At 51.8% G+C, this 20,058-nt stretch overlaps 3 protein-coding genes and 1 non-coding gene across 6 annotated transcripts; 3 read left to right on the top strand and 1 right to left on the bottom strand.

The window, feature by feature from the left end:
* Positions 1-142: 142 nt before the first annotated feature.
* On the top strand, positions 143-7,230 carry kpnb1 (karyopherin (importin) beta 1). The gene is made up of 22 exons (XM_088357734.1): positions 143-789; positions 1,410-1,468; positions 1,901-2,083; positions 2,214-2,414; positions 2,573-2,725; positions 2,814-2,873; positions 2,946-3,035; positions 3,122-3,232; positions 3,452-3,553; positions 3,622-3,846; positions 3,925-4,116; positions 4,191-4,321; positions 4,405-4,552; positions 4,646-4,717; positions 4,806-4,950; positions 5,029-5,111; positions 5,200-5,307; positions 5,374-5,517; positions 5,703-5,808; positions 6,136-6,250; positions 6,333-6,494; positions 6,615-7,230. Coding segments are annotated over exons 1-22 (2,631 nt in total). The 5' UTR covers positions 143-749; the 3' UTR covers positions 6,616-7,230.
* LOC148383872 (small nucleolar RNA SNORA79) lies at positions 5,833-5,976 on the top strand. The gene has a single exon (XR_015853858.1). It is a non-coding gene; the product is annotated as a small nucleolar RNA SNORA79 (small nucleolar RNA).
* Positions 7,231-7,678: 448 nt separating the features above from the next.
* On the bottom strand, positions 7,679-10,241 carry jmjd8 (jumonji domain containing 8). Its single transcript, XM_088357756.1, has 9 exons — positions 9,938-10,241; positions 9,699-9,794; positions 9,554-9,602; positions 9,208-9,304; positions 9,066-9,134; positions 8,856-8,975; positions 8,696-8,763; positions 8,377-8,511; positions 7,679-7,870 (listed from the first exon to the last, which is right to left on the bottom strand). Exons 1-9 carry the CDS (start codon positions 10,063-10,065, stop codon positions 7,790-7,792), a joined length of 843 nt encoding a protein of 280 aa, XP_088213882.1. The 5' UTR covers positions 10,066-10,241; the 3' UTR covers positions 7,679-7,789.
* A 206-nt stretch (positions 10,242-10,447) lies between these two features.
* Positions 10,448-19,673, top strand: taok2a (TAO kinase 2a). 3 transcript variants are annotated; one of them, XM_088357730.1, is made up of 20 exons: positions 10,448-10,667; positions 12,434-12,574; positions 12,656-12,727; positions 12,808-12,909; positions 13,121-13,166; positions 13,243-13,339; positions 13,410-13,523; positions 13,594-13,685; positions 13,848-13,941; positions 14,006-14,087; positions 14,288-14,458; positions 14,524-14,733; positions 14,871-14,999; positions 15,072-15,308; positions 15,376-15,504; positions 15,580-15,783; positions 15,909-16,148; positions 16,224-16,445; positions 16,539-16,721; positions 16,787-19,673. In XM_088357730.1, exons 2-20 carry the CDS (start codon positions 12,443-12,445, stop codon positions 17,714-17,716), a joined length of 3,486 nt encoding a protein of 1,161 aa, XP_088213856.1. In that variant the 5' UTR covers positions 10,448-10,667; positions 12,434-12,442; the 3' UTR covers positions 17,717-19,673. The 3 variants fall into 3 exon arrangements, with proteins under 3 accessions (XP_088213856.1, XP_088213857.1, XP_088213855.1); XM_088357731.1 differs by having other exon boundaries at positions 10,448-10,901; positions 16,224-16,436; XM_088357729.1 differs by having other exon boundaries at positions 10,448-10,901.
* Positions 19,674-20,058: the final 385 nt, after the last annotated feature.

The following is a 20,058-nucleotide window of genomic DNA, read 5'->3' as shown; positions in this document are numbered from 1 at the left end:
AGTCCGATCACTTGTGTCACGAACCGATGACGTAACCGCGTCTCTCACTCAACCCTTCAAGCAAAACGACTTAACTACGTCATTTTTTAAACCAATAAAGTAAAAACAACTAAAAAAAACAACAGTGATCATTACGAGCACGCGCCCTCGCCGACAGCTGGATCACACGTGTTCGCTCCGTTGCGTTCACTGCTCCCGCTTCCGCCGGAGCTTGTAGTGGCTCGCTGCTTCATTTTGTCGTCGGTGCAAAACCGACGAAAATGACCAAATTCGTCACAAATACCAATGTCATAGGAAACGTCTAAGCTGTCCTGAAGCGAGCCGAGCCTCTGGAGACGTCGAAAAAAAGCCTTGTTTGGGTTTCCGCCCTGCGGCATCGACCAAGTCCGACGGTCGCTGAATGCATCAGCCGCGGTGCCCTATTCTTCCGCCGGCCGGGTGCGCGCACGGCCCAGTTGTGCGATATCCTTCCGCCGACCGGGAGCGCGCGGCCTTTCCCTCGCGACGCAACACGAGCGAGAGATGCGAACGGGCGGCGGCAAGGCGGTCTCAGCTCACCACTACCAACACCCAGACGAGCAGCGCCTGCAGCAGCAAAAGCAGCAAAGCGACTTTTAAGAGATATTTCCCCTAACATTCCACGCCCAAAACCGGGAACCGCCTCTTCACCGAGCTGCTCGAGTCAGTCAGTCTAAGCCAAACTCTCGTCGGGCGCGCTATCGGCTGCCGGACGCCGGTGGACGGACGGAATGGAGCTCATCACAATCCTCGAGAAAACCATCTCTCCAGGCAAGTAGCTGTCGGTGTTAATTGGCCTGGCGGCTGGCTAAACATTCGCCGCACCAAGGCCTCTGCGGGGCCTCACTTGGCCGGGCGGCTCCGGTCGACCGGTGAAAGTTTGGGGCTGTTAGCGAGCTAGCCAGTGAGTTAGCCAGCATTGAGCTATACGCCACGGACGGCCTCACGGTGGCTCACTTGGCACGCCATCTACCCGGTGTTCGCTTAACGTGAGGCGGTCCCCTCGGGCTCGGCGAGTGCGCGTTGAGTTGACTGCTAAAAGCCTAATGTAGCTCGGACGCGAACATGTTTTCTCCTGACTTTTGTCTTCCGCCCATGCCGTTAGCCACCTGGCTAGCCCCTTAGCATGTAGCATTCGGCCGCCAACATTCTTTTGCGAGCACTTGGGAGACGAGCGGCATGTCTATCCGCTCTTGTGTGCTGAAGCGACGTCCAAGTGTTCCCCCCGTAAACTTTTTCTAGTGTATATTTTGTGCTTCTGCTCCATCGAGGGAGCCGCCGACTGGGTCTTGCAAGCTAGCGTGCCTACAGGCTAGCGCACACGTTGGAACCCCGCCGTGCTGGGTTTTATTGATTTGCAGTTTCATGGATTGTTGATTGCTTGTATGCAGATCGGAATGAACTGGAGGCGGCGCAGAAGTTTCTGGAGCAGGCGGCCATAGAGAACCTGGTGAGTCGGGCGCGCTAGGCGGACGGACGGGCGTGCACGCGCCTGCGCGGAGCCCGCCCGCCCGGCGCTAACTTTAGCATTAGCCTTAGCATTAGGACCTCCCGGCTACACCCTCAACTTGCCGTGGCTGGCTTCGGGCGAGTGGGAACACTTCCGTAACGGCTACTGACTGTGGCAAGGGCAATCAGGAATTTATTCAGCTTAAACAAACGTGTCATGTTTTATTTTTGTTTCCCATGAGAGTTCAAAGACGACTCGTGACGCGCAATGCATTGTGGGCTTGGTCTCAAATTGAGACTGATGTGCTGTCATTCTGATCATATGTACAATCGAACCCTTTCTAACGCTAACCCTAAATCAACAACACATAGGTGGTGATCGGGTAGCAATGAAGCGGTCATATTGTTAACTGTTGACTCATTGTCCCATCAGCCGACCTTCCTGGTGGAGTTGTCCAAAGTGTTGGCCAACCCTGGCAACACGCAGGTGGCGCGTGTAGCGGCGGGCCTGCAGGTGAAGAACTCTCTGACCTCCAAAGATCCAGATGTCAAAGCTCAGTACCAGCAAAGATGGCTGGCCGTGGATGCAAATGCTCGCTGCCAGATTAAAAACTACGTAAGTTGTGCCAGATCAAAAACTATATAAATGAGGTCTTGATCCAGAAAAAAATCAAACAACCTAAAAGACACCACCTAAAAGTCACACACTCCCAAATGTGTTGGGTTCCCTCCTCTGCACCATGCAGGTTCTGCAGACGTTGGGCACGGAGACATACCGGCCCAGCTCGGCGTCGCAGTGTGTAGCTGGCATTGCCTGCGCCGAGATTCCCGTCCACCAGTGGCCTGAGCTCATCCCGCAGCTGGTCGCCAACGTGACGGGCCCGTCCAGCACCGAGCACATGAAGGAGTCCACCCTGGAGGCCATTGGTTACATCTGTCAGGACATTGTGAGTTAACTGCCAAATACACAAACATGGGCAGTTGTCTTCCCACAGATCAACTTTAGAACCCTCATCACAACCAGTTTGTGTTTTTATTTTTTGTTTTTTTTAATTCCTTGAGTTGAGGGGAAAAAAAGTTTTTGTCACTATGAATTCTTCGTCAGGATCCCGAGCAGCTTCAGGAAAATGGCAACCAGATCCTGACAGCCATCATCCAGGGCATGAGGAAGGAGGAGCCCAGCAACAACGTCAAACTGGCCGCCACCAATGCGCTCCTCAACTCGCTGGAGTTCACCAAAGCCAACTTTGACAAGGAGGTGCGCTGTCGCCATCGCTGGGTTGCCCTTCAGGTTGCCTGACTGCTCGCTTGCTCATGTTTGCTGGCTGTGTGTGTGTGTGTCGCAGACTGAGAGGCACGTCATCATGCAGGTGGTCTGCGAAGCCACGCAGTGTCCAGACACCCGAGTGAGTCTCGCCAGGTCTGCCAAAAGCTCCCATCCGGTCACACGCGGCTGATCATGCGATGCGTGTCTTTAGGTGCGGGTGGCGGCCCTTCAGAACTTGGTCAAGATCATGTCTTTGTACTACCAGTACATGGAGGCCTACATGGGCCCGGCTCTGTTTGCAGTAAGAATGGCCGCGAACCAAACTGGTGACCCAAAATTGTACATCGACCCAACGGCGGGCAAATTCTGGTTTGTTTGTGTTTCCAGATCACCATAGAGGCCATGAAGAGCGAGATCGACGAGGTTGCGCTCCAGGGCATCGAGTTCTGGTCCAACGTTTGCGACGAGGAGATGGATCTCGCCATTGAGGCGTCTGAGGTTTGTGAGCGTGTCCCGACAATGCGTCAACGATTGATGCCCACTCGAAAATTGAACGGATCTGATGATCATTCGTGTGATTTGTTGTTTCACTAGGTGAGATTGACTTGTTTTAGGGCTGCGCTCATCTGTGTAGAAAAACTCGCTGTAGTGATGAGGGTGGAAGCAATGAGTGAATTGACAGTGACGGCCGGCTCCTGTGCTCCTTGTGTCAAGCAGGCGTCAGAGCAGGGTCGCCCTCCAGAACACACATCGAAGTTCTACGCCAAGGGAGCGCTCCAGTACCTGGTCCCAATCCTGACGCAAACCCTCATCAAGCAGGTAAGTTTGGGTCTGCGTGACTACCTGCCTTCCACACGGTCTTTTTGACGTTGGTCCACGGCCCCCAGGACGAGAACGATGACGACGACGACTGGAACCCGTGCAAGGCGGCGGGTGTTTGCCTCATGCTGCTATCCACGTGCTGTGAGGACGACGTGGTGCCGCACATCTTGCCCTTCATCAAAGAGCACATCAAACACCCAGACTGGCGCTACCGCGACGCCTCCGTCATGGCCTTCGGCTCCATCCTGGAAGGACCCGAGCCAAACCAGCTCAAACCGCTGGTCATCCAGGTGGGTCGCGTTTGATGTCTAGCAGGCCAGAAGAAGCCGCGCCGGCTGTCAGACAGACTTTGACTTTGTTGGGTGCAGGCGATGCCGACGCTGATCGAGCTGATGAAGGACCCCGGCGTGGTTGTGAGGGACACCACGGCGTGGACAGTGGGCCGCATCTGTGAGCTGCTGCCCGAGGCCGTCATCAATGAAGTCTACCTTGCGCCGCTGCTGCAGTGCCTGATCGAGGGCCTGGGGGCTGAGCCGCGGGTGGCCAACAACGTGTGCTGGGTGAGTGGGCTTGGCGGCGGGGGCGGGGCTCCAGACCCCTGAAGCTGACGCCTGACCTGCGCTGGTCGCCTTAGGCCTTCTCGTCTCTGGCGGAGGCGGCGTACGAGGCCACGGAAGCAGCCGAGGACCAGGAGGAACCCAGCACTTACTGCCTGTCATCCTCCTTTGAGCTCATCGTCCAGAAGCTGCTGGAGACCACCGACAGGTCAGCCTCGCTCGGCCTCACGCCGCCACCTCTCACGCTCCACTCGGCCGAGTTGGATCACATGGCTTTCGCTCGCTGCGCAGACCCGACGGCCATCAGAACAACCTGCGCTCGGCTGCCTACGAGGCGCTGATGGAGATTGTGAAGAACAGTGCCAAGGACTGTTACCCCGCTGTGCAGAAGACCACGCTGGTCATCATGGAGCGGCTGCAGCAGGTCTTGCAGATGGAGGTCAGAACACTTTTCATTAGACCGTGGAGTCCCATTCCACCAAATAGTCCTGCATGATGATGATGATGATGATGCGACTTCCTGCCTCCACAGTCGCACATTCAGAGCACCTCTGACAGAATCCAGTTCAACGACCTACAGTCGCTGCTGTGCGCCACGCTTCAGGTCAGCCACCGCCCGACCTCTCGTCCGTCCCGTCTGCCGGCGCCACTTGACGCTCTGACATGACTTTTTTTTTTTTTTTTTTTGGCAGAACGTTTTGCGGAAGGTGCAGCATCAGGACGCCCTTCAGATCTCAGACGTGGTGATGGCCTCGCTGCTCCGGATGTTCCAGAGCACAGCCGGTTCCGGAGGTGTGCAGCAGGAGGCCCTCATGGCCGTCTCCACCTTGGTTGAAGGTAACGCTGGCCGGCCAAAGAGACAGATGGCGACCTGCTTTTTCTGAGGTCGGATTCATTTATGATTTGATCTTGCAGTTTTGGGCGCAGAATTCCAGAAGTACATGGAGGCCTTCAAGCCTTTCCTCACCATTGGCCTCAAGAATTACGCAGAGTACCAGGTAGGATTGAGGGCAATGTAGTTGTACCACAAACATGTCAAGCTTTTGTGAACCATACATTGCTGAACACGTCTGAATTCCATTGAAGGTATGCCTGGCCACCGTGGGCTTGGTGAGCGACCTGTGCCGAGCGCTGTCGACCAATATCCTGATCTACTGCGACGAGATCATGCAGCTCCTCCTGGAGAACCTTGGGGTGAGTTGCCAAGCCCCGCCTATCCCTCCCCCGTCCGTCCCCTCTGACACGTCTGCACGCACGCAGAACGAGAACGTCCATCGGTCGGTGAAGCCGCAGATTCTGTCTGTGTTTGGCGACATCGCCATGGCCATCGGGGGCGAGTTCAAGAAGTACCTGGAGATCGTGCTGGACACCTTGCAGCAGGCCTCGCAGGCCCAAGTGGACAAGGTGAGCCGCCATCTTTCACAGTAAAACAAGCTAGCTTGATTGTAAACATTTCAACCCATGTGTGAAGCCACTCAAAATAATTTGTTGTATATTCAAGTCTTTGGTTGAGAAGCCATAGAATCCATGTTCAGCACAACAATGTCATAGGCCACAAAGACTGAACGGAAATTGTTGTGTGTACGCAGACAGACTACGACATGGTGGACTACTTGAACAATCTACGTGAGGGCTGCCTGGAGGCGTACACGGGCATCATTCAGGGTCTGAAGGGCGACCAGGAGAACGTCCATCGTAAGAGACCGCCCATCACACATGTGATGTCAGTTCCTCTTCCTGTCTGCAGTCTTAACAGGAAGATTTTTTGACATCACAGAGAAATTTGGGGTCTTTTCACCCAGAAAGCTGCAGGCCTCGCGCCAATGAACACCCGGCTTGCTGGTTTTGCGGGACCCCACAAAACAATTTCTCATTTACTTGGAGGCCACTGTGTACCAAATCCGTGTGTGTTGACACTCATCCACTTAATTTTGGGGCATCTAAATGTTGTGTCGCAATGGATGAGAGAAGGATTGTTTGCCTGGCTGGCCAATGAGTGACTTGTCGTTGTTGTGGCGTCAGCGGACGTGATGCTGGTGCAGCCTCGCGTAGAGTTCATCCTGTCCTTCATCCATCACATTGCCGAGGACGACGACCACTCCGATGTGGTGGTGGCCAATGCCGCCGGACTCATCGGGTAAGGCGCAACACAACACTCTTCGGCTCCCGCCGGCTAGCCGACCGTATGCAAATGTAGCCCAATTGTGCGTGTTCGTCAGCGACCTGTGCACGGCGTTTGGCAAAGACGTGATGAAGCTGGTGGAAGCTCGGCCGCTCATCAACGACCTGCTGACGGAAGGACGGCGTTCCAAAACCAACCGGACCAAAATGTTGGCCACCTGGGCCACCAAGGAGCTGCGCAAGCTCAAGAGCCAGGCCTGGTCCGAACCGTGCACCGACACGCATTTTAAAATTTTCATCTGAATAATTTGGGGGAAAGTGATGGAGAATAATTGTAAGTTGCAGCCGTCGTACCGCTAAAGGTTTGCGTTTGTTTTCAGATGAGTTCAGCGTGACGGGTTAGCGGCACGTGTGCGTTGGACGTCTGGATGGACGTTGGGGACGAAACGGACGACGTCGTCTGCCTGGCGACGCCTCAACTTGATTCACGTAAGATGATGATGATGATGATGACGACGACGACGATGATGACGATGACAATAATGAGTGTCTGCGTATGAGAGACGATGACATCACCACCTTGCGGTCTGCCGGGGCCCTCCTTTCCTCTTCTTCTTGCCCCCACCCCCCCCTGACAGCCTGTGGACAACTCTTCTCCCTTAAATAAAAGCCCCGTCCACCTCTCGCCTCCCGGTTGCATTGCTGTGATGACCCTGCCGGCGGGGGAGGGGCTAAAATCAGACTTTTAGTTGCTTTGGCGCACCAGAACGCCACGGACGGACAACAGAGCCACCCCTGCCCCCGTCAGCCGGCCCGCGGCCGACTCGGCACGAAGTATTTTCACATTAAAAGCACTTGAGGGGCGAGTGCCAAAGGAAGCGGCTGCGCTTGGTTTGGCTTTTGGGTCACATTTCTGCTCGAGAATTGAAGACGTTTGTTAAATCTTCTATTTTTCCATTCTGAAAACAGAAAACAATAAAATCATCTGAAACATTCCCCAAGCACGTCCTGTCTTTCACTTTGTTTTCAACACCTTGGACTCACGTAGGACTCTGAACTTTGACCCTTTTTCACGCTGTCTTTATAGGCAGCCAAGAACATTGATATTAACACGATGTTGGTGCACGCTTGGATGCGCCCATTTTCGGCCCAAACACCTGGCCGAGCGAACGCCTTCCTTTCGCGGCTTTTATTTTGGTGAGCTGTGGCAGCTGTTGTGAGAACAACTTCCTGTGTTGACATGTTCAACTTGAGTTGTCATTGACTTTCATTTCTTATTGAGTGAACTAATAAAAGTCTATATTGTACCAAAGCTTGGGCACCTCCTTCACACACACACGCACACTATGACTAGTTCTGGTTGAGGTCACATCTTACACGCACACAGACACACACAACAACTTGTCTGTCACCACTGCCCACGTTTACTCATTTTACAACAGGATGATGACAAGAAAATTTATTTTTTGTTTAATCTTATGAAAGTTGAACATCATATAAGATCAAGGGTCCCGAAAAGGTATAGTTTGTCAGATGGTTCGTGTGTTCATCAGCTTCATCCCAGGAATGTAGAGATAAAGACACTGGTGTCCAGGTTGAGTGTGGCGTGCCACCAGCGGTCAGGGAAATATAGGACCTGAGGGCACAATGTCAAGTTAGTACGACAAGAAACAAGGAGTCGTCAAGCATGTGCAGCTTCTCAAGCATAATTAGTTACAATCAAAATTTCATTTTAGGAGATGTCAATTTTCCAAGAATGTAGTCGTAGTTGTTAGGAAAACAAATGCATGTGTCAATTGAAACCCATATAAACCGGGAGTGCATTACCACGTTTCAACCATTAAGCCGAGAGCGCTGTTGCACATTTCTACCGTTAAACGCGGGAAAGCCGACATCTTTTAGGTTTTCTTTTACTAATTCTCGATCTCGTAGCCAATAAAATGCATCAGAATAACCATGCAAGGGTTATTCAAGCGTCACAAACGTGGGAATTTTGAATTAACTGACTGAGGTTACATTTTTGATGACGCGCCTGAGGACTTAGAACCAGGGGAACCATTAGATCAGAATTTATGTCTAAGATATATGTTATTGGAAAACAGGGAAGAAGATGAGTTTGAAGGCCTCGAGTGTACGGAATACCTGTCCAGGTCGAATGGTGCACTCTAGCGGAGCCTGGCGTGGGCTTAGATGCGGGTAGATGTTTCTCAGCCATGAGAGGGTGCTAATGTTGGGGTGGAAGTGGGGCTCCTGTTCCGGCGGGTACAGGAACCAGCGCTGGACCAGCAAAAACAAAGAAAGCTGATCATGAAAAATGCTCATGTGACGCGATCACCCATTGAAACGGGCTTACATTTTACAAGATGAAATTTCTCAGGTGAAAACCTGAAATGTGGGCTTGCATGATAACTTGACGGAGGACAGGCAGTCAAATCCCTAACGACAACGACCATTGACCTACCTTCCTCCCGTAGATGACCTCCGAGTATCCCGGGCCGTGCCAGTGGAAGGGGACGCCGGTTCCAGGACCTGAACAACAGTAGATGATGAGGACAAGGACAATTTAGCTTTGTTTTTGCGGTCTTCATTTTTTCTAAAGACTCCAAGTTGCTACAACGGACCGGCAACCCCAAAGCTGAAAGCTCGGCTGGTGTGCGGCAGCAAGAAGGGGGGCGGCTTGTAAACATCCAGAAGACTCTGCCACTCGCTCAGGTTGTTGTCACCGAACATGTACAAAGTGTCTGCTGGTCGCCAACGTGCATAGAAAAGAGAAGCACAACAAAGACTAAAGCACATTTTCATCATGTCTTCGTCTTTCACCTCCGACTCACCGCTGCCCAGAACGCCAGGCGACTGCGGCCTGAGGAGGACGTTCACGTAGTCCCTGAAGGACACGTCCACTGTGGGCACACCAGATCACACGATGTCACGTGGCGCCCTGCCAAACATGATGGGAAGACAGCGGCGGCTGACCTTTGGTGTACGAATACGTGTTGGCTGTACTGAGACGCACTTGCCGTTCACCGTATGCAGCCAGTAAATTCCACTTGGAGCACAAAGAGCGGAATTTCTACAACATGAACAGTAAGTACAATTCAACAAATCCAAATATAAAATTCGTTTAATGATAAAAAGTCAAACTAGACTAATAAAATAAAGAGAACATGAAAGACAAACATACAGAAAATAAACTCAACCTGAAACATAAAAACAAGCAAATAATTGTATATATTATATTGTATATATATGGATTTTTTTTCTAAAAAAACAAACAAAAACACAAATGTAATGCGAAAGCAAATGCTAAAGAAAAACCCACGGCGTTGTCCGTCAGTCCTGTGATGACCACCGGCATCCTGTACGCGTAACTATGGAAACAACATCACATTGGGTTAGCAGCTCTGCTAGCTAGCTAGCTAGCCTATGTGCCAGGAAATGAAGTCCGGTGCACACATGTGGCTGACCTGTCCAGGAAGTGACGCAATGACAGCGAAGAGCCGTCCACCACTTCCAAGTTACACAGACCTTCATCCTCCACACTCAGATGGGACCCGCACCACCTAAACGCACACATGAACTTATTTTTTGTATGTGGGCAATCCTTATCACAATAAATAGACTGCTCACAAAAGAAAAACCTGACCGACCAGTCTCTGCTGGTGATACCAAAGTAATGTAAAACAGACTCGAGTAGAGAACTGACCAGCCGCCGTCATTATCACCGCCGCCTTCCTGTTGGTGATCACTAAGCGTTTGCGCCTCGAGCAGGACAAAAAAGGAGAGCAGAGCCAAGCAAAAGGAGTTTCGGTGTAAAAATTTCCAAAGTTCCATTCAGCAAATCTTCCAAACTGAATTGGCGTAATAAGGAATGATTACGGCCCAGTTGGGTCGAGGACGAATTTCGACCAGCGAGCGAGCGGAGCGGCGTTTCACTTCGTGGTCAGTAACCAATCACAAGCAAGCACATTGGCCGTGCTGTATTCACGAAACAGAATAATGTGGGAGCTCCTAAACTCTCTAAAATCTCCTTATTCTGGTGGCGCATTATCGCCAGCTACATGATACAATACTGCCACCTAGTGCTCTGAAGTGCCATGGAGGACTATGGTGCACAGAAAGACAGGTAGGCAAACAACTGGATGGAGGCCAGATAGATTTAGAAGGGGAGGTTTTATTTTGGAATCCAAAGCCTGACAGGATGTAGAAATGAAATGGTTTCCGAGCATGAACTTGGAGCCCCGCCCCCATCTGTCTGTGCCATCTTGAACAAAAACGGCGGATGAAAAGAGCCCAGACAAAGATGGGGAGAATGTTTTAAAGAGAGATTTTAAACAGCCCGTCTTTGAGTATTCCTCTCAAGTGGGACGTATTGGACCGGAAGCGGAGCTTCGTGAGCGAACAACAGCCACACCCGGCAGAACAGCTAAGCTAATGTTAGCAGCTAGCTAGGCTAAGCTAACGTTTAGTACGAGTTGAAAGTTTCCAGTCGCCCCCGCTGGAATACACTTGAGTTATTTATTGCGTTTGTCGTGTGATTTTGAGCTCGAGAGGCTATGAGCGAACGTCGTGTGGATGTCGCGCCGCTGCCACTATGAGGACGCAAGCTCGTTAGCTCCACTGCAAAGCGCTTGTTTTTTCGTTCCGCAGCGGAACTGCAGTAAGCCGCGGTGAGTAAAAATCTGCAACAAACAAGCAAAACAAATAATAATAATAAAAAAAAATCAAGTAATTAAAGTGTTTCCGAACGGGCCGCAGTGGTGACATGGATGTTCAAGCGCTCTCTCGTCACGCGTCTCCGCTCATTGCCAGCCAGTATTCCGGCTGACCCACTTTTGGACAAAGTGCACAAAGCGGAATGTAAAATAGGACAAAGTGGCTCCGTCTGCCTGGGAACAATCGTCCATTTGTGTTCGGCTCGCAGTAGCCAAGGTTGCCTTCATATTTTGTGTCTTTTGAATAGGAGCTGTCATGCTAAATCGCGGGTTAGCTCTGCTGACGTCACAGCTGGTCCCGATCCAGTGTGGCGTCTTTTGAAGTCAGTATTGTCAGGTTGTATGCAGTTCTGAGATTTGTGGTTCCGATCAGGCTTCCGGCTTTGTGTGGACTTCTAATGAGATTTCCCTTAACATTTCTGTCACATTTTGGTACATCTTAACCAATAGTGCCAATCTTTGTGGAGAACACTGACTATCTACTGGCGATAAGTCAATTTGTGCCATCTATGACGTGGTTCCAGGTCCAGTCGATGGTGAACTTGGATGAAAAAAAGTCTTATGGAGAGGCACTTCTTATTACGTAATGTTCTGGTACATCCTGGCCTGATTGGCAAGCGGTAGCAGTCACCCAAGCCTTATACAAGATTGGTCTCTTTTCCTCTGGATTCAGGCTCTTTTTGCGCCTTTTGAATGCTGCTGCGTCAGCTCGCATTATCCAAACGTGTAACAAGAGTCACGTGACGACGCTCATTAGGCACCGCTGACTAAGCAATGCACATGAGTCATGGAAGGCTTTGTGGCCAAACAAAGACACAACGCTGCGTCTTTAACTTCCTGCTTTAGTTTGTGCTCTGCTTTGCGGCCGCTCGTTTCCTTGTGCCGCCGCTTTGTTTGTCAGGCTGTTACGTCGTCTTCCTTCCTTCCCTCCCGCTGGATGTATACATGGAAATTTTGAAAGAATGCCTGCGCGTACAGTGGGGGGGGGGGGGCGTTCGAGTGGCCCACAGGCTTTTTTTGTGCGCTCACTGAATCATTCGCGGCTGCCTGCTGATGATGTTTCCTGTCACAAGCGCGGCAACACGCTTGAACGACGTCCAAATGCTCCACACGCTCTCCTCACACTCTTCTAAACGGCTGAGATAACGCCGCAGATGATCTTACATACATGCAAAAGAATCTGTAACAGGGTCAAACTGGTCCTGTATTCATTGTAAAGGCAAAAAAGTAGGGTGCCTAGTATATAAAATCTAACTTTTTTAGGGATAACCGAGTACTGATGCCACCTTTCTGTATCAGGCGCTTTTATTGTATAAAAAAAACATTCATGCGCTGCCATTTTGTTGCTCCTACGCTGCTCCGCATGCCTTCCTCTTCCACCGCCTTTCACATCCCAGCCATGTGGGAGCGCATCCCGAGTGCGCACAGATGAAGATGATGTAACATTGTATGATGTTCTGCTTTTGGCACTCTGGTTCCCCCGCTAGGCCCTGGCCATGCCCTCGAGCGCACGGGCGGGCAGTCTGAAGGACCCGGACGTGGCCGACCTCTTCTGCAGAGATGACCCGGAGAAGCTCTTCGCCGACCTCAGGGAGATCGGCCACGGCAGCTTTGGAGCCGTCTACTTTGTGAGTTGTTCTCTCGCCGCCTCTATCAAACCATTTTGACTGGCCAAGCCTCACCATCTCCGTCGGCTGACTCACCTTCAGGCCCGAGACGTGCGCAACAATGAGGTGGTGGCCATCAAGAAGATGTCGTACAGCGGCAAGCAGACAAACGAGGTGAGCCGAAGCCACGCTGATGAGCCCTACGAAAGCGAGGCTCGCTTGACCTAACTTGCTTGCGCCGTGTCACTGTGCAGAAGTGGCAGGACATCATCAAAGAGGTCAAGTTCTTGCAGAAACTTCGCCATCCAAACACCATCGAGTATCGAGGATGTTACCTGAAGGAGCACACGGCATGGGTACGACCTCACCACTTACTTTGACGCTGTTTTGGTGTACCTTTATGCAACAATGTATTTTTATCAGGAGAAATAAAGCAAATCCTGGAAGAGAAAAAAACCTAAAGAGCAAACATTTTTTATGCGCTAAGCAATGTATGAGTTGACCACTATGTAACCCACGCAAAGTTTTCAAGATTTGTTTTTCAAAGCACGTCTACTGTGTGTGCAGCTGGTGATGGAGTACTGCCTGGGCTCCGCCTCCGACCTCCTCGAAGGTGAGTCGGCACCTGTTCTGGTGGCCGCCGCCGCTCGACTCTTTTTACTGGCGTCTAACACGCTCGTCGTTTCCAGTTCACAAAAAGCCTCTGCAGGAGGTGGAGATTGCTGCTATTACCCACGGCGCATTGCTGGGGCTGGCCTACCTGCACTCTCACAACATGATCCACAGGTGACCTCTTACATTTCATTCATTTGTGTCACATGTTCCAACCATGTGACCGGAGTGTTGCCTCCCCCAGAGATGTGAAAGCAGGTAACATCCTGCTGACGGAGCCTGGTCAAGTCAAACTGGGCGACTTTGGCTCCGCTTCCATCGTGGCCCCCGCCAACTCCTTTGTGGGGACGCCCTACTGGTGAGTCCGCACTTTTCGACAGCCACTTTGATTATCTTCAACACTATTTTGTGTATTTGTATGTGCGCAGGATGGCCCCAGAGGTGATCCTGGCTATGGACGAGGGGCAGTACGACGGCAAAGTGGACGTGTGGTCGCTGGGCATCACCTGCATCGAGCTGGGTACGAGAGCAATCGATCAGCATTTAAACAAGCTACACATCAAGTCTAGCAATTCCTCCACAATCACTTTGTGGTTGAAATGAAAATGTTTCCATTGTTGGATGCAAGTCTTTTATGGAAGTCCATAAGATGGGCTAAAAATGTACAATTGTGTTGTCACAGCGGAGAGGAAGCCCCCCCTGTTCAACATGAACGCCATGAGTGCCTTATACCACATTGCTCAGAATGAGAGCCCCATCCTGCAGTCCAATCACTGGTGAGGCCTTTTGCTTTTCTGCTCATCGGCGGACGCCCTAACTCCCTTGCTTTCTTTCTGTCAGGTCCGATTCCTTCCGCAACTTTGTGGACTCCTGTCTGCAGAAGATTCCGCAGGACCGGCCCACCTCCAATGTGCTGCTCAATGTGAGAACATTCATCAGTTAGAAACTTAAAACAAAACCGCTTACTCTCTTTGACCAAGACACAATGTTTTGGGTTTCTTTTTGGTCTCGGAATCAAATTGATGTTTACCAGAAAAACGTGCGATAGCGGGGGATAACAGCATTTGCTTCTATAATGGCTTTCTGTGTTATTAAACTCCTCGCCGCCGCGTGTTTGTCCAGCATCGCTTCCTGTGCCGCGAGCGTCCCCTGACGGTGGTCATGGACCTGATCGCCCGAACCAAGGACGCCGTGCGCGAGTTGGACAACCTGCAGTACCGCAAGATGAAGAAGATCCTCTTCCAGGAGACGCAGCAGAATGGCCCCATGTCTGAAGGAGCGGAGGACGAGGAGGTGAGCTGATAGAGCGCTTCGCGGGTTTCTGAAAGATGTCATACGTGTGTGTGTTTGCGCATCAGGAAGTGGAGCAGTACCTGCTGCGCACGGGCACGGTTAACAGCATGGAGAGCTCGCAGTCGGTGCCCAGCATGTCCATCTCGGCCAGCTCCCAGAGCAGCTCCGTCAACAGCCTGGCCGACGTCTCCGATGACAGCAGCGGCGAGATGGCCATGATGCAGGAGGGAGAGCACACGGTCACCTCCAACAGCTCCATCATCCACCGGCCCACGGTAAGGACGCAATAACCGCCACTCAACTTCTTCTTGAAAATTGCTAATGGACAATGTCAAAAACGTTTTTTAAAACATATGCGAGGAGTAAAACCATTTCAACGCATTTCAACTAGTTTAAGTCTGACGATGCTCAGGTGCAGGACAACATCTACGATGACCCATACCAGCCGGAGCTGGAGCAGCCCCAGGCTCCCTCCGCCGGCCGTCGCAGAGCCTACTACCGCAACCGAGACCACTTCGCCACCATCCGAACTGCCTCCTTGGTACGACCGGCCCACCTCCTCCTTTTCCTGCGACCAAACCCGCATTACAGTCAACTCCCGTCCCATCTGCAGGTGACCCGACAGATCCAGGAGCACGAGCAGGGCTCTGCCCTGCGGGAGCAGATGTCGGGATACAAGCGCATGCGGCGACAGCACCAGAAGCAGCTGATGGGCCTGGAGAACAAGCTGAAGGCTGAGATGGACGAGCATCAGCTCAAGCTGGACAAGGAGCTAGAGAACCAGAGGAATAGTTTCTCCTCAGAGGCCGACAAACTGGTCAAGAAGCACCAGGCCATCCTGGAGAAGGAGGTGAGCGCCAGGACTTCAAAACAAAATCTCTCCCACTTCAATCCATTCACTTCCCTTTTCTCTGTAGACCAAAGCAGCCCTGGCAGAGGAGAAGAAGTTCCAGCAGCACATTCTGGGCCAGCAGAAGAAAGAACTCACCAGCTTACTGGAGTCGCAAAAGCGCCAGTATCGCCAGCGCAAGGACCAGCTGAAAGAGGCAAGAAACATCGGCCAGCTCGGCGGACAACCGCCTGGGTTTCGCATCTGACGGCGTCCCTCCAAACCCCGACAGGAGCTGAACGAGAACCAGTCTACCCCGAAGCGGGAGAAGCAGGAGTGGCTGATCCGGCAGAAGGAGTGTCTGCAGCAGATGCAGGCGGAGGAGGAGGCCAGTCTGCTCCGGAGGCAAAGGCAGTACTACGAGTTGCAGTGTCGGCAATACAAGAGGAAAATGCTGCTGGCTCGACACAACCTGGAGCAGGATCTACTCAGAGAGGTACCGCCCCAAAGTGCTCCTTCTAAAAATGGGATCAGGTCTGAGGGCCCACTTACCAAATGTAGCAGTCACACCCTTCCATCGCCTTCTCTGCTTGATCTTTGTGCCCCCACCTCTCCCAACAGGACCTGAACAAGAAGCAGACCCAGAAGGATCTGGAGTGCGCCATGCTGCTGCGCCACCACGAGTCCACCCAGGAGCTGGAGTTCCGGCAACTGGGCTTAGTGCAGCGGACCCGCGCCGAGCTGATCCGAACGCAGCACCAGACGGAGCTGACCAACCAGATGGAGTACAACAAGCGGCGAGAGCAAGAACTGCGCCAGAAGCACACCGTGGAGGTGCGGCAGCAGCCCAAAAGCCTCAAGGTGAGTCCAAATCGATGTCCTCTTTGTGTCAAGTCATGTGAGGAGTCCTGACGCTGTGCTGCTTTTGCGTTGCAGTCCAAAGAGCTGCAGATCAAGCGTCAGTTCCAGGAGACGTGCAAGATCCAGACACGTCAGTACAAAGCCTTGCGCAACCACCTCCTAGAGAGCACGCCCAAGTCGGACCACAAGGCCGTGCTCAAGCGCGTCAAGGAGGAGCAGACGCGCAAGCTGGCCATCCTGGCTGAGCAGTACGACCACTCCATCAACGATATGCTGTCCACGCAGGCTGTGAGTAAGGCAAGGAAACACCCCCCCGCGCACCTTGCACTCCGCCGCACCTCGACTGCTACCTGCCCGCACCTCTGACGAGAATTTGTTGTCCCGCCGCAGCTTCGACTGGACGAGAGCCAGGAGGCGGAGTACCAGGTGCTCCGCATGCAACTGCAGCAGGAGCTGGAGCTGCTCAACGCCTACCAGAGCAAGATCAAGATGCACACCGACACGCAGCACGAGCGTGAGATCAAGGAGCTTGAGCAGAGAGTGTCCATACGCCGCGCGCTGCTCGAGCAACGGGTACGGCCGCCGCCACCGCCGTGTTTTAGAGTTCGCCCCTGACGATGGCGTCTTGCGGCTTTCAGATCGAGGAGGAGATGCTGTCCTTGCAGAACGAGCGCTCAGAGCGTATCCGGACGCTTCTGGAGCGGCAGGCTCACGAGATCGAGGCCTTCGACTCGGAGAGCATGCGTCTGGGCTTTAGCAGCATGGCGCTGAGCGGCATCCCGGCCGAGGCCTACAACCAAGGCTACCCCGCCCCCAGCACCTCCTCAGGCTCGGGGGGCTGGCCCTCGCGCCCCGTGCCTCGCTCGGGAAGCCACTGGAGCCACAGTGTGCAGAACTCTGTAGCCACACCATCTTGGCGCGGTCAGAACCACAGCGGCAGCTTCGTCCGAACGGAGTCGGTGGTGTCGTCGCACGGCTTCGGGAGGGACGGCGACAGCGGGAAGGGCGGCAGGGCGTCATCGTCGTCCTCCTCTGCGTCGTCTTCATCATCTTCTTCGCACCACCACCACCACCATCACCAGCAGTTGCAGCAGCAGCAGCCGCCGATGCCCCAGCCTCACTACCTCCCCCAGCACTACCAGCACCACCAGAGCACGCCGCACCTCTACCGCGACGAGAGGGATCGTGCAAGGGAGTGGGCAGGGAGCGGCGGCCACTATTCCCATCATTCCCAGGGCGGGCACCACCACCATCACCCCCATCTGTCGTCCCACGCCTCCTCCCAGTCCCTGGCCCTGCTGCCGCCCCCTCCTGTGCCTCCACCCGTCTCGCTCCCGTCCTCCCCTCCGTCCTCGGCCTCCTCGTCATCTTCATCTCAGGGAGGCTACGGCGGCGGCGGCCTCGGAGTACGTGGCCCCGGCTTGATGGCCCTCAGGAACAGCCCCCAGCCTCTGCGCCGGACGGCCTCGGGAGGGCCGGGCGGCGGTGGCGGCAGCGACGGCGGCTTGAGCCGGAGCACATCGGTCACGTCGCACATTTCCAACGGCTCGCACCTGTCCTACTCGTGAGGATTCCGCCCAGAGACTGTCAACTTTTCATTTTTAATTGCTTCACGTGTCGTTTGCAGTTTTTGTTGCACAAGACCAAGTTTGAGATTTTGCTCTCGGACGTCGCGTGGCGCTTCCTCTCAGCGAGCGGTGCTTTTTTGAAACCACTCCCACTTTGTAAATAGGCTCTTCTCTTCTTTTCGTGTTTGATGCTGTTGAGCAGAGATTGTCTAGATAGCCACATCAACAAACCACTCCACGTGCCAGTCTTCCCTTCACTTTGGCGAGTTAGCTTAGCGCTCGCCCAGTCTCTTCGACGTGCAGTTGGCTTAGCTTAGCTATTTGCTGTGGGTTGGAAAATAAAAAAAAGACATCCCAGCTAGCTCCAATTTGTAGTTAGCTTAGTTTAGCTTTGTCTGCACCGTCCAGCGTAAACTCAGTGATTTGATTTCTTTGTGGGGGTTCATTTTAAAAAGTTATTTTTATAACTAAGACTTTTAGGGAGAGAAAACATGCTTGTTTACTCAACTAGCAGGCTACGTCATGTCACATTACTTTAAGTCTGGTTATTTTATGCTAGCACGCTGTTATGACGCGGCACGTGTTGTAACTAGCATGTTACGTCACAACACAAGCACCTGTTCCGTTGTGGCGTGGTGTGATGACATCACCACACGTTACAGTACGCTGCATTTCAGCCTCATTCCCCACCTTCGGGTTACCCACAAACTTGCTTTATGCTCATTTCTGATAGCATCTGTTGAATCTCAATGTGAACATTGCGCCAGTGTACATAGCCGTACTAACTCAAAGAGCATCTTTGCAATTATAAGGATTATTTTGTCATGTGACCTACTAGACCAATAGATGCTACTGCTGTCGTATTTATGTCGGATGCCATTTTTTAAAGCTGCATTCCGCAGGATTTTGCCCCAAAATATCTTTAATATCCTTTTCATTGGACCATTTATGAGTCACACAGATTAACACTTTAGATGTTCACAGTGGATATTTCTGCTGATGTGGCGACATGCGCGTTCTCATGTAAGCTCGTTGTTCCTTTAGAGTGGTGTCCATTTTGCTGTAATGGATACTACATCCATTTTACATTCCTCAGACCCCCACAGTTTCTCAGATTTTGTTTTTGGTCCACAGGTGCCAGTAGCGGTTAGAAACGCAACATTCTGCGGAATGCAGCTTTAATGCTAAGTTGTTTTTTTTTTTTTTCTTCTTCCAAAATGTGACTGCCAATGTTGACCACTCTGTGGGGAAGAATAAGCGCAGTGCAGCGTTGCTGTGACAGAATGACATGAAGTCCATTTCCCAGCATTCCTTGTTCTCGTGTCAGTATTAGCATGTGGAGCAATCCCACAATCCTTTGGTGCCATGTTCAACTTGACTTGATTTTGTTTTTGTTGTGTGTGTGCGTGCGCCTGCGTGTCCGCAGGGGTAGAAGTGCAGAAGCATCATCAGGCCGCTTCCTCCCGCCGTGGCGGAGGAGTGCAAAGGCCGTTTTTGGTTGTCTTGTCACGTCTACCTCATTTGCACTGATGGTCAAAGAATGTTCGGCTCGTCTGACAAATGAGCGACATTTCACCTTTTGACTTGTTTTTTGTGTTCCGTTGTAACATTTTTCCTTTGGTGAGTTGAAGCTTGAAAAGGCACAAAAAGTAATGGGAAAAAGGAAGCACACTTGTTTTCTCGGCTCTCCCGTTAAAGGAGTAAAAGTTTAGGGAAATGAGGCGGATACGATGCACTCCTCGTTTCCCACAGGCGGACGGTGCAAAGATTATTTTTCTAGTTTTGAAGTCAGGAAGAGAGGGGCTCACCATTGCAAACATGCTTTAGGATGCTTCTCTTCTCAAACATCAGGATTTCTTTACACGTGACCGTGGGAAAAAAAAAAGGAAACCTTAAGGGGAAAACAATTGTACAGAAACGTAACAAAATACTTTTGGAAAATAAACAAACATCAGTACATATTGTTTTGGATTTTTTTGTCGCGTTACTGTCCTCTTCCCCAAATTCTATTAGTTACCTAGCATTTTGTAAAAATGTTTTTATTTTTGTTTTTTGATGATTCCTTTCTTGTTTCAATATTTTAAACACTTGCCGTTGCCTTTTTTTGTAACCGCCACTGCGCCGTCCTTAAATAATAATATAATGAATTATAATCAACATCGACGCTTGCAGGGTTCAGACTGGCGACGACGAAGCTAAAAATAGACCTGTGGCGTTTAAAGGGGAGGTGCCGATGTGACGTCACAACCAGTCTTGCTCACGATACCGGAAACACAACTATCAAAAATACATATGAAAACAAAAATATTGAGTTCCTCACCGGAATGATTCCCGCATTAAGT

This window comes from Syngnathus floridae, chromosome 17, assembly GCF_059516105.1.
Source record: "Syngnathus floridae isolate MCC-2025c chromosome 17, RoL_Sflo_1.0, whole genome shotgun sequence".
Taxonomy (NCBI): Eukaryota; Metazoa; Chordata; class Actinopteri; order Syngnathiformes; family Syngnathidae; genus Syngnathus; species Syngnathus floridae.
The sequence above is the reverse complement of the archived record's forward strand: the minus strand, read 5'-3'. Positions and strand labels throughout refer to the sequence as shown.